General features: G+C 29.9%; 1 protein-coding gene and 1 long non-coding RNA gene across 2 annotated transcripts; one reads left to right on the forward strand and one right to left on the reverse strand.

Moving 5' to 3' along the window:
- On the forward strand, positions 9,130-10,117 carry LOC110266732 (tRNA ligase 1-like). The gene is made up of 4 exons (XM_021111708.1): positions 9,130-9,402; positions 9,489-9,539; positions 9,656-9,758; positions 10,011-10,117. Exons 1-4 carry the CDS (start codon positions 9,130-9,132, stop codon positions 10,115-10,117), a joined length of 534 nt encoding a protein of 177 aa, XP_020967367.1.
- LOC110266518 lies at positions 12,529-13,164 on the reverse strand. Its single transcript, XR_002353927.1, has 2 exons — positions 12,759-13,164; positions 12,529-12,624 (listed from the first exon to the last, which is right to left on the reverse strand). It is a non-coding gene; the product is annotated as an uncharacterized LOC110266518 (long non-coding RNA).

A 13,812-nucleotide genomic window follows, 5' to 3' on the forward strand; every position in this document is an offset into this window, starting at 1 on the left:
ATTGTTTTACTATATATTTTTATTTATATTATATAAACGTTTAAATTCATTATTTTACTAAGCATTTTTATTATTTAAGTAAATTTGATATGTGCTTATTTGATTTTATGTACCCTGAATTGTGTAAGATTATACATATCTGCATGAATTTCAAGTTTCTTCTACTCTTCCAAGTATCAAACATTCCGAGTTTAAAAGTATGTTCATTTCAAAATAGTAAAGCTCACTGCAGCCTTCTTATGAATTGCTTGCTTTCAAGTTGCTTTCCAAAAACAATTCCATTCAGATATGGTGATGGTTACACATTCATTGAGGTATGTCATTCTTATTTCTAATTTTTCTGTTTAATTCTCTCCGATTAGGGGTGGCAAAATGGGTCGAGCCTGTCGGGCCGATCTGCTAAATCCGCTATAAAAGGCGGGTTTGGCTATGATTTGGAGCCCGCCAAATTAAAAAAATTTGCCAAACTCGCACTGCCAAATTGGCGGGTTTTGGCGGGGCAGGGCGGGCCGGTCCGCCGGGTCGAGTCAAGCGGGTTAACCCGCCAACCCGCCAATCCGTCATAAAGCGGGACGAGCTAATATTTTGAACCCATTTTAGTTGGCGGGCCTAGGCGGGCCAGCCCGCTTTGCCACCCTACTCTCCGTATACAAATTAGAATTATACTTCTCGGAAAAAAATTGTATATTCTGAGTTGTTTAAGTTGTGATGTTGATGGTTTGATAGACTAAAAAGAATTAAAAAATGGAAAAAAAATAAGTTATTATCATTGGTGTCAACACCATGTTATCTATATTATTTTTTTATCAATAGTAGATATAAGTTTATTTGTTGTAATTTTTTTAGTGGAAGTACATAAAAAGTACATAGTATATAAAGTGAAATAAGTCAACAGATATTTTTTTGAAGAGATTTTTCATTCTTTTCAATAATGAGAAGAACTTATTTTTAAAAAAAATCTCTTAAAATAAATTACACTTTATATACTATGTACTCCTAATATATTTTTACTAAAAAAATTATAACAAATAAACTTATATCTACTATTAATAAAAAAATAATCTATGTAATACTTCCATTCTAACAAAGTCTTCATCGTGTCAAATACATTACCTTTATGCTCTTTCATTATTGTGAAAATCTTTTGATTGGAATACTATCATTTTTATCTTAGGGTTGTAATTGCTATTATCAACCTATAAACATTTCTAAGTAGAGTTAGAGGCTTTGATGCTGACCTTAGTTACAACTTACATCTATGTATGTATTGAAGTGCCTGTTATTATGTAACGAGTGCATTAACATTTTAAGTTTATTATATATGATTATGATTAGTATGTATGCTTATATTTACAATTTTCTAAAGGGATAAGTATTATTTTGGTCGTTAATGTTGATGGTCAGAATCGAAATCGTCCCAATGTAATCTTAAGTTTAGAATTATCCTTAACGTTTTTTTTTTTTCGTATTAAAATCGTCATTTTTAATAAAATTTTTAATTTTATTTCTAAATTACTTCTATTTGGAGAAAGGGGGGGGGAGGGGGACGGCGCCGGCGAAGTTTGGAGCTGCCGTCGCTGTCGTCGTGGCTGTTGCCGTTGGGAATCGCTTTTTGATATTTTTTCTGCTTTCTTGCTTTCCTGATTTTGCTTCTTGCTTCTGCTTCTTGCTTTTTGCTTCTACTTCTTGCTTCTTGCTTCTGGATTCTCGATTCTGTTTCTGTTTCTGCTTTCTTGCTTTTAATCAGAAATAAAATCAAGGAGCATTTTCAAGAAGGTTTATGATATGAGCACGGAATCCTGAGCCAATGCTACGATTTCTTGATTTATAGGAGAAGTTGCTTCCTCCTTCAGTCCTCACTGCAATATTGGACAATATAATCTTGCCAAAATTGTCAGATGCCGCAGATACTTGGAAACTACATGGAGAGACCATTCCTATGCACACTTGGGTGCATCTATGGCTACCAAGAATAGAGCACAAGTTGGAAGGTATTTTACCAGGTCATTTGTTTTAAATTGAGTTCTGTTCTTGGTGACTCGCATGCAAGTGATTCCAATTAAATTGATCTCAATTTTTTTGGGTAATTAAATGGGCTTATGTGATTCCAATTCATATCATGACTTCACAAAATAGCTTCAGATTTTGTATCACTGGTGCTCAAATCTTAACTTTGAAGAAGTTATGAAGTGGTATAATGAATGGTAGTGGAGGGCATTTTTGTTTAGAAGAAGTTAAACTAACATTTTTAATACGAAAAAAACGTTAAAGATGATTCTAAATCCAAAATTATGTTGGAGACGGTTTTGATTCTAACCCTCAACGTTACGGACGAAAACAATACTTATCCTTTTTCTAAACTAGGCAACAATTTTCTTCAGGAGAAAAAATAATTTTACTAAAAACTTGTATTCTTTTTACCACAAAAATAATATGTAGTTCATAAAAGAATATAGTTTTACATAAATTTAATATTACATGAAGCATAAATTATAATTTTAGTACCTGAAAATATATAAGGATTGAACTCTGTAAATTGATTTATTTGGTGGACCTTATGGTTGTATTTTGTTATTACTTGTAACTACCCATATTTTTTAAAATATAAATATAAATAAGTTATAATCTAGAAGAACTTATTTTTAAAAAAAATCTCTTAAAATATATTACACTTTATATACTATATACTCTTAATATACTTCTACTAAAAAAATTATAACAAATAAACCTATATCTACTCTTAATAAAAAAATAATCTAAATAACACTTCCATTCCAACAGAGCCTTCATCGAGTCAAATACATTGCCTTTATGCTTTTTCATTATTGTCAGAATTTTTTGATTGGAATACTATCACTTTTATCTTAGAGTTGTAATTGTTATTATCAACCTATAAACATTTGTAAGCAGAGTTAAAGACTTTGATGCTGACCTTAGTTACAACTTATATCTATGTATATATTGAAGTACCTGTTATTTTGTAACGAGTGCATTAACATTTTAAGTTTATCATATATGATTATGATTAGTATGTATGCTTATATTTACAGTTTTCTAAACTAGGCAATAACTTTCTTCAGGAGAAAAAATAATTTTACAAGAAACTTATATTTTTTTTACCACAAAAATAATATGTAGTTCATAAAAGAATATAGTTTTACATAAATTTAATATTACATGAAGCATAAATTATAATTTTAGTAAATATATAAGGATTGAACTCTATAAATTGATTTATTTGGTAGACTTTAAAGATTCGTTATATATATATATTCACTTATAATAATTCATTATCATCATTAATTCATTATAGGGAACGTGGCTTGTAACCCTTTAATACATATAACCATTCCCTTATAATCATGAAACGTGGCTTTAATGCAATACGTATATATCAAACCTTGACACCTAACGCAACCTTAACCACCACAAATCACTATTATCCTTAATCTTCTTCATTTCTTCTCATTCATGACCGAAACATAAGAAAAGGAAAGAAAGGCCGTGAGAAAAAGAGATTGAGAAACCATGGAATCTCTGAACTTCTGACTTTATTTCTTACGATTTGTAATTCCAATAAAAAATCTAATTCGATAAAAGTGTTCGTATCCTCTTTCTCTATACGTTGGTGTTATTTTTGTCCAGTAGAAGTTGACGGTGACGTAGCTCTTCTTCTCCTTGAGTTCGACCAATTAGAGTTCTATGAGGCACAGACGACTTCTGACATTTTTTTCTTTCGTAGCTCGGTCAAAAAGTTTTTACAAAATTTTCGTTGATTCTGATTTTATACGAAGGTAGGGGATTTCATGTTGAAATTAACTGTTTTAATTTATGAATGCCATGGAAGTTTAGTGAATATTTGCAAATAATTTATAATTATTTGGAATGACTGAATGATAAGTTTGAATTGCATTTTGATTGTTTAGGAATGCTGAGAATTTTGATTGTTAAGTTGGAAAGTCGGTTTGATTTGTTGGTATTGAACTAAGATTTGAAAATAATTTCTGATTTTGGAAATGTTTGAAAAGAGGTTGAGAATGGTTCGGTTGGGACCCGAAAAGGGTGGTAAAGTCCGAGATTTAGGGAAAATGCTGTCGAAATTTTATTTGAAAAAAAAGATTGGATTTGAGAAACTGTATTATTTGATCTTCGATTTATTTAGAAAAGAATTATTTTACGATTTTAAACTATTTAAGAAAAGTATTATGTTTAAAGTTTGATTTACATATGAAAAGGGCTTATGTTTTGAATTTGACTCAAAGATTTTATTTGGAGGAGTTTTAGTGAACTTCAAAACTAATTGAGTTTTTATTGAATGATTTCATTTGGCGACATTTTGGAAAATGTTAAAAAAATTGTGTTAAAAATAAAAAGGGGGATTGGTTTTGGTTTTAAAAGAAAAAGAGAAGACAAACCGGTACGTGTGATTATGAAATGATTAAAAGGTCACAAAAGGGTGACGGAAAGTAAATAGTTATAGTGTTGATGTGAAAATGTTAAGTCGTGGGCTTTATGTGTGAGTAATTGTACGGGAATACCCATGTGTATGGAATGGCTTTCAGGAGAAAGTGACACATGTTTTAGCTGGAGAATCAGCACATGCAAGAAGTAAAAACTTGCAGAGGTTATGCCGCTGGAATACCTTATCTGACTTGCGAGTCGGATTGCGTTGGGTGCGGGACGAAACCGACAAATGAGCTCATTACTTGCGATAGGATTAGACATGCATCATCATTGTTTGCACATTTGCATTTGATTGTGTTTACTTATCTTTTCTCTCTGTGATTGTGCTGTTTGTCTTATTGCTATTTGTTTGTGTGTTGATCTGTTTCCTGTGCTATTATTTTGTGTATTGAGGTGACTAAGAACTGAGGTTGTAATTGAGATTTGTCTTAAGTTCAAAAAATTTAAAGAAGGTAATTAATTATATAAAGTAATAGTAAAAAGTATTTTCAAAAAATTTGATAAAAATATAGTTTTATTGAGTAAAGTTAATTATTTGCATTTTATTTCATTACTCTTACGGCATTCTCATTCCCTACTGAGAACGCGTGGTTTGTTCTCACCCCCAAAATCTTCCACCCTTTCAGTGACACAAGTTCGAAGACTCAGTTTAAAGCAGCGGATGATTATTAGTTTTATTTGAGTTAAGTTATTTGTTGAGTTACTTTCATAGAATTCCCTCGTCTTTGTTATTAAGATTTTATTTTTATACAGAGGGATAGGAATTGTATCTGAACTAGTGTTAAACTCGTGCGATGCACGTGTTTATATTTTAATTTGATATGGTAAATCGAAAATAATATTTTATAATTATAAATTTCTCAAGTTTAGTATAACACTATCATCGTCATTATATAATAAACGTACTTAATATGTTATTTTATCTTTATTCAAGTAAAATGCAAATGAAACAGTTTGAAGTCTATAATATTTTTGAGCTATAAAAAAAAAGACATGAAAAAATAAGAACATATATATAACTGTAATAGTAGAATGTCAATTTTACACTAAACTTTATATTATAAGGCTAATGAAAATTTATCGACAACCAAGTATTTTACTAACCTCATTAGAAAAATAATTGGCATATGATGTTATGCTCCATGTTACACATTTTATTTCAAGTCTGAAAGTATAGTTAATAAATTAGTTATATCTACGACAAATATACAAAAGTATAAATCATAATATGTTACTAAAATGAAAATACTATTTTCTTATTTAAATATTATTAAAAACTTCGTTGAATACGACATTTGTTGTTGATAATTTTGGATTGTTGTCTTCATCTTGAAGTAGAATGTTCAGACTATTGCGACTCTTAACTCTTGACAAAGCAATATGAAGTTGCCCATTAGTGAACACTGATTTTAGCAAGTAAAGTCCTATATACGATAATAATTTATCACATAGTGAAATACCTTGGTTTTCAATGTTTTTCTCCTCATATATAGTATCCCGTCAGCCAATAATATCTAAGTTGTATTCCAAATACGATTTGGTTTGTTAACACTATTAGATATCAATAGCATCACAAACAGTTTTCTCAATTGATGACCAGACCTTATTAATAGCTGCAATGAATTTTCTATCGTCAAGCAATAGTCCCATAAGATAGAAAATATCTTGGAAGTTAGGATATGTAATCCCATTAACTATCATAATAGACTCATATGTTGTGCAACGTTTTTGAATAATTACAAAATTCTCATATAGTAGATATCACATGTACCCGATGGAATATAGTTTAATCTCCTAATAAAATATTCTCTCTTGCGTGGATATCATTTCCTTTCTTCTATATTATAAACAAATTGATTTGAAAACTCAGTATATGTTAAAGTTTGACCTGCTTCAAATTCTTTGTTGGTCTCCATCCATGCTAAGAACATTTTATCTTTCCCTTTCTCTTAATCCATGATTTTCTCAAGATTGTCATCGTATTTAAAGATGATATTTTGTTTTTCGGATAAATAAAAGGCAAATAATTTGTTTGCCAAAGTTCTCCACACAGCCTCCCGTGTAGACAAATACCCACAATCATAAAATCATTTAATCTCATAATACATTTTTTTTAAGTATGCTTTATCTTTTATATTTTTAATACTAATATACCAATAATAACATTTTAAATAAAAAGATAAAAAAAATATTTATTCACTGAAAATAATTTTTTCCTCAACAAATTAAAATTCTTCAAGCACAAAAAAGTTTAATATTACAAAAATATTTATCTTAGACACACTTTATAAATTATTTTTTATTAAAGAAATAGTTACAATTTAAAAATTAATAATTAATTATTTATTTTATTTTATAAAGATAAAACCAAGTATTTTTTAAAAAATAACAACATCTTGACGATTGTCTCATGCAAGCTTCTGTCTCTCTCTCATTTTCAACTCCTTTCTTTCTTTCTTAAATCCTATTCCGTGGAATGAATGAATAAAGCCCAAAGAAGTGTTATATATATACGATAACCATAAGCCACGTTTGGCTTTTTTTTTCACATTGACCGAAAGCCAAGTAAATAATTCTCTTTTAATTAGTAATAATATTTATTCAAGAGTCCTCTCACTCCCAATTCCAGCAAGATATTCAATAATAGAAAGAATGGATTAAAATAACAAAAAATTGTTATCAATAAGTTTGTTGAGTAAAAAATACAACCGAAATTATTAATAAAATAAATAATTTTATTTATGAATTATACTTTTTCTAAAACAATAAACTTACCAACCAAATATGTATAATCGAACTCAGGAGTATTGAGAGTGTCAAAACTCACAAAATTAAATCCATCTCGTGGGATACTTGATAATTCTGAAAGTATGTGCACATCGATATATTGGTTTAAATTAACCACGTACTCATGATGTGTAGTCATAAAGTTACCCACATTGAGTTCAAAGATAAAGATTCTCATATGAGCGCCACGTTAGCATATAAGATTTTCATTTGTATTACTATAAAGATAAAGGTTCTCTATATTTGATTGGCTTTAATTTAAATTTGTAGATAAAATAAATATTCAAAGTTTTAAATATAGCGTTCAAATAAAAAGAATCAACAGATTTTAAAAAAAGTGTTTTCTTAACTATAACTGAGGCGTATTAAACATGGTAGAAATTTTTTTAAATAATATAAATAACCTCACATTTTAATAAGATTGATAATTCTATTTACTTTAATATAATCTTTTGTAATTAGCATAGTAGCTTATAAATTATAAAATTTTAAAAAATATTCTCAAACCTAATTGCTTACTTAAAAATTCAAAAAAAAGTTTATTTGAATTTAAATTTAAAATTTTAAACATAATACTTTAATTAAAAATTATAATTAGATTTTTTTAAATAAATACACATTAAAAATCAATAACTAACTTAATTGTATCAACAATAATTCATATGAGAAATTTATAACTTTATGACATTAAATACTAAATTAGAAATTAACAGAATATTAACGGTGTGAATAGAATTAAAAATAAAACCACAAGCAATAACCAAATAACTTCAATTTATATTTTAAAAAATTCTAAATTCCAAACGTATAAATAAAAAAAATCAAAAGAAAAATAATAACTTAAGAAAAAACAATGTTTCTAGCAAAACAAACATATACTTGACATTATTCTATTAGATAGACTCTAGAAGGGATTCTAAAACACGTGCATCCAAATTCTCAAGTTTTATTCTCAATCTTCACTACAAGATTTTTATTAATTGGTGGAGGTTTTATAATGGAAGTTTTTGAAAACCTCCACAACATCATCTAATTGTAGCAATTTACGAAACCCCCCTAAATAAAAATCTCAGCATTTACACAAAATTAAAACACCCACACATCTGAAGCCCACCCAAACACTCAAAGCCCATACCAAAATGAAACATTGGCTTAGTTTCGAGTGAGGGGAGAGTGAGCAAGACCTATGAATGAAAACCCTAAATTGCAGCATCATCGTCACCGTCGCCGTCGCCGTCGCCACCTCTCTGTCACCGCCACAGCCACAGCCACAGCCATTCATCTCCTTGCCGCTAGTGCCAATGCCACAATGTGCTTTGACAATCTCTTTTCCCGTTATCTCTTCCGTCAACTCATCTCCTCAGGCCGCGACGTGGTAATTTTTGAGATCCCCTTCTGCGTTCTTTTGTGCATTCATTCATATTTGCATTCCTTCTGCATTCTTCCGTCGAAGCTTTTTTGTGACTTGTGATTTCCACATTAATTTAGTTTGATTGACTACTTCTTTGATTTCGGATTTGACTTGTTACTTTTGCGATTATTCAGTAACTTGATGTCAATGCAATTAGTAATGTTATTTTTGCTTACTGATTTCACGACGAAATTTTCGGTATAGTGCAAGGAATTTTTGCTAATTTTTAAATTTTGATTTCGCGACACTCTTTTACTTTGATACTAATGTATATATTTGAAGTCCTGATAAATTGATTTTATTTAGAAACAGCTATGTTGCTTACTCTATATTTTTTTCATATAGATTCCTCAGGCAAGGAAATTTGATATCGAGAAAACAAAGCTAATGTGTGCTAACATGCTCAAGTGGAGGAAGGAATTTGGTTCAGACATTATTGTAGAGGTATTGCTTTGAATTCGTTAGATATGTCATATTATCATGATGGAAGGAACTGCGAGTGGATCAGTGGAGTCGCAACTGCGGAAGCTAAAATGGCTGGTAAAGGTGCAGTTGATGCTGCTGCTGCAGGGGCCGAAGCTGTTGTAGCTTCGCCCAAAACGAGTGGTAGTCCCAGTTTGAGCAAGTTGTGTAGTGGTAATTTGTTGGAGAAATTTACTGTGGACAACTCCACATACTCGCAGGTGCAAATCAGAGCTACTTTCTACCCAAAATTCGAGAATGAGAAGTCAGATCAAGAGGTTTGATCATGTGTTTTGTAAACAATTCAGTGTACGTTTAGTTCTGAAAATATTGCTTATATTATAGTTGTTCTATTTGCCTATAGATAAGGATAAGAATGATTGAGATGGTAGCTAAAGGTTTGTCTACGTTAGAGGTATGTTTGTTGTGCTTTAAATTTTTGTGTTGGTTGAAAAATTGTTGAATGGTGTGATTTTTATGATTTTATTGATTTTCATTGGTGGAGTTAATCTTGTTGTCCTGCATGTGCAGGTTTCTCTCAAACACTCTGGTTCTCTTTTTATGTATGCGGGTCATGAAGGTGGAGCTTATGCAAAAAATAGTTTTGGAAATATGTATGTTTGTGACATATTATGTATATTTTGGAATTTTTTTGTTTCCTTATTTACCTTATGTTCGTTGTTTTTTTCTTGAATAGTAGTCATGCAGTAATGTGGATAATGGTCATGCCTTAGGGCATGATAGTTTTTCATTCATAAATAAATAATTTACTAGGAGTACATTCCCTTGGCCTCCACTTCTCCCTCTACTCATATCCCTTTGTTATGCTTTCTTTATGCGGTTAATATTTTTATTTATGGTTCATTGCTCTTTTCCATTGTTGCAGATACTGCTGTTGGTGTATTTGTACTTGGGCGGATGTTTCGCGAGGCTTGGGGAGCTGCGGCTTCTAAAAAACAAGCTGAATTTAATGTTTTTGGGTTTTTTGGGTAGTATATATACTAATTTACAATTGTTTGCAGAATTAATTATGCAGTGATTTACTAATGATTTGCGTACGAATAATGTGATGTCTTTGATTTAGGGTGTGTTGTTGTATAGGACTTTGATTTCAAGGAAATCAATGAAGTGATAATCCTTCCTTGAGCCTTAGACTACAACAAAATCCATGTGAGTATGAAGAACTTTACCTTACATCCTCTTGTATTTGTCATGAAAAGTAGGTACAACCTAGTAACTAAAACTTGTGATTTATCCGCAGGTTCTTGGCAACTAATATGATACTAAATTGCTTGAAAAATGGCTTTTCTTTTAATTCTTGCTCGACTTTTGTACATCTTTAAATCGTAATCGAATAAAAGGAAACCAAAAAAAAATAATAAGGTGTATGTTGTCATGTTTACTCGTATGCAATGCAGTTACGTCATGAGAGGATTGATGAAAGAATGAAGGCTTGCAGGAATTAGTTTCCAGCATCAATAAGGTTAGTGGTTTTAATTTCTATGCATTGGTATTACAAATTTTATAACTTGAATATCCTTGATTTGCTTAGATATTGTGAATCTATGTTGTTGTAGACAGACAGAAACATTTACAGCCATAGGTTTTAAGCATATTGAAAAAGGTGAGAAATTAGTGGTTGGCTTTTAATCCTTGGCTTTTGAAAATTGAGTATATGTGAAGATTTAGACAAAGTGATGGAATTTTGTGCTGTTCAGCTCAATTTCTTGTCTTGTATAGTGTGGAAATTGGAATTGTCTCTCATAGTGTATAGTGTCATGTTATATGCTGCTAATTTTGTTGTTAAAGCTCTGTTAAAGCTTGATCTTTGATGATACTCTCAAGGTACTTTGGTCATGTGTAATGCCCTTTTATGACAGTCAATATATATATATATATATAAACAAATTTGTATATCTTCAGTTAATTAAAGAATTTGTGTTTCATTGTCAGTTTGTGATCCAGTGATGGGTGACGAAGGAAAACTTTATGTTCCTCAAGAGCTAATATCAGTTTATTGTGAAAGGGTAAGACTGTTTAGCAAAGATGTTTCTGCAGGTGTTCATGTGCAAATAATATATACAATGCATCAAGTTTAAAGAATATAAATCTTTTAAAGAATATAAATCTTTTAGTTCAATTGTTTATAATTTGGAAACAGGCACGGCAAGCCTATCTTATTGGCAATAAAGCCCTAGCAAAGGAACTTAATGCTAAAGGGCAAGTGCACAACATGCATATGAAAGCAGCTCATGGAAAAGCTCAGGAATCTATTTATCGCCAGAGGTTTGTTATTCCCAAATACTTTCATGCCTCCTTTATTCATACTAGTTTTCATTAAAATGGGGACACATATGATGTCACATTGACATATCTTGCTTGCCCCACAGAACCTGTTTATACTGATGAGAAAGTTTAAGAGCTGGCTCTAATCTTATCCCATTTAAACTTGGTTTTACTTATTTATTCTGTTTGTGTATCTATATGAATATGTCAGTTTTACTTGCATATTTATTCATTGTATTTATTATTGTAGGATTCAATCTGAAGATGATGGCCGGAAAGCTTGTAATTTTCTTCATGAGGCTGGACCATCAAAGGTTTACCTTTATATTTGTCCATGTAAAAGCTCCTATTTAGACAAGTGTTACAACTATGCATATTTCATTATTTACGGTATAGTTCAATTTTTGATAAGTTTGATTGTTATGTATGTATGAATGTTAAAGCTTTTGTGAAGCCAAATTTGGATTGAGTTCAGCTTCTATTAAGTATTAATCAATGTTTTGCCTTTCTTATGTAATTATCGAAGTATCTCTCTATTCTTTTATATAGTTAATTAGAACAATACCATATGGAATTATGATTGGAACTATTGACATTGAGAATTTTTTTATATATAGATTTATGTTTTATATTAAGGAATTGTGTTATAAAAGATTTAGTTTTTAAATTTTGATATTAAAAAATAAATTTTTAATTTGAGAATATGTAAATGAAATAAGATTAATGAATAATTTGAAATTAAAAATTAAATAATTATAGGGTTTGTGGAGGTTTAAAAGTCTCACAAAATAGTTATTTTTTTTAAATTAAAAAATCAATTTGTGGAGGTTTTAAACTGTCACAAAAGTGATTTAAAACTCCCACAAAAGTGTAATATAAAACCCCCATTAAACACACACAAAACCCCCACTAAATAGATTGTGGAGGTTTCTAAAAACCCCCACAAAAGACCTCGTGGCACCTCAAATTTTGGGGGTTTTAGAAACCTCCACAAACCATTTGATGGGGGTTATAAACCTCCACAAATAGAAAAAAAACCTCCACAAATAAATAAAAATCTTGTAGTGCTTGATCTTCTTGCAGATTGAGGTATCTCCTTGCACCTTCAAATCTTCCGACTCTGAGGATAGTCGCTTGGCTGGTGTAATAGCATTTTTCAACACTTCGGATTCATCATTGTCCGCAACTTCATTGGAGAATTCAAGTAACAAATTCTGTACAAAATACTACGTTAAATTAAAGACTTCATTCTCACCTTTAATTTTATCTCAATAATATTTTTTGAATAAAATAAAGATCTAACTTTGAGAAAATAAATAAACAAAAGATTCATTTTTTGAACAAATACCTTAGCACCTTCTACTTTTTCCCCTTCAATGATTGAGGATGTCTTTGAAATTGGAAGCAAACCATCGATGTAGTCAACATCCTAAAATTATAATTAGTTATTAATTATTATTTAAAAATTAGATACTACTAATGACCAAAGAAGAGAAAAATAAACTAATTTTTAATAGAAAGTGAAAAATGTGGATTATCAGTCATCTTCTTAACTTTATAAGAAGGTGAAAAATGTGGATTATCAGATATTTGAACTTCAACGATGAAGAGAAATGTCTTATCAATTAGGTTGAGAAAAAGTGTAGGTGTATCCCATATATCTCCTTTCTGCAGGGTATTACATAATATATTAATAATAAATAATATAAAAATTACCATTAAAAATATCTTCACTAATGTTTTTAGAAATAAATATTGGTTAGAACTTACCAAATAAGAGTGGATCAAGTATCTCTACACAGCTCTTTTCCAGAACTTATTTTGCCTCCTTGTCAAAGACTACAAAACATGCAAAATAAAATAAAATAGAATTGATGAACAAAAATCAAAGACCGATTAGATGGGAATAAACAAATAAATTCAAAATATAAATAATATAAATTTAAAATAAAATAGAAAAATATTAGTAGAAAATTCACGTCTTCATCGAGCCAAACCATCTCAATTGAGTATGGCAATGGAGAATTTTTGTAACTTGGTAGTGTCCATAACCGTATCACTCGTATACGTACACACAAATTGTCGATGGTAGGATTGATGTCTGCAATTTTGTGAATACCAGCCATTGGAATAAGTAGAGAGATTTTGAATATATGTAAAGAAAGGGATTGATGTACTTTAAATTGTGGTGCTTTACATCTCTCATAACTTATATTTTTATAGTTGACTCATAACTAAAATTTTTTAAATTTGATTGACTTTAATTTAAATTTAAAAAATAACAACCTAAGTAAAACAACCCAAACAAATAAAATAATTTAATATTTAAAAAATAACAACCTAAGTAAAACAACCCAAACTTAAAATTTGAAAATAACAACCTAAGCAAATAATAATTTATA

The sequence above is a fragment of the Arachis ipaensis genome, chromosome B09 (assembly GCF_000816755.2).
Source record: "Arachis ipaensis cultivar K30076 chromosome B09, Araip1.1, whole genome shotgun sequence".
NCBI lineage: Eukaryota > Viridiplantae > Streptophyta > Magnoliopsida > Fabales > Fabaceae > Arachis > Arachis ipaensis.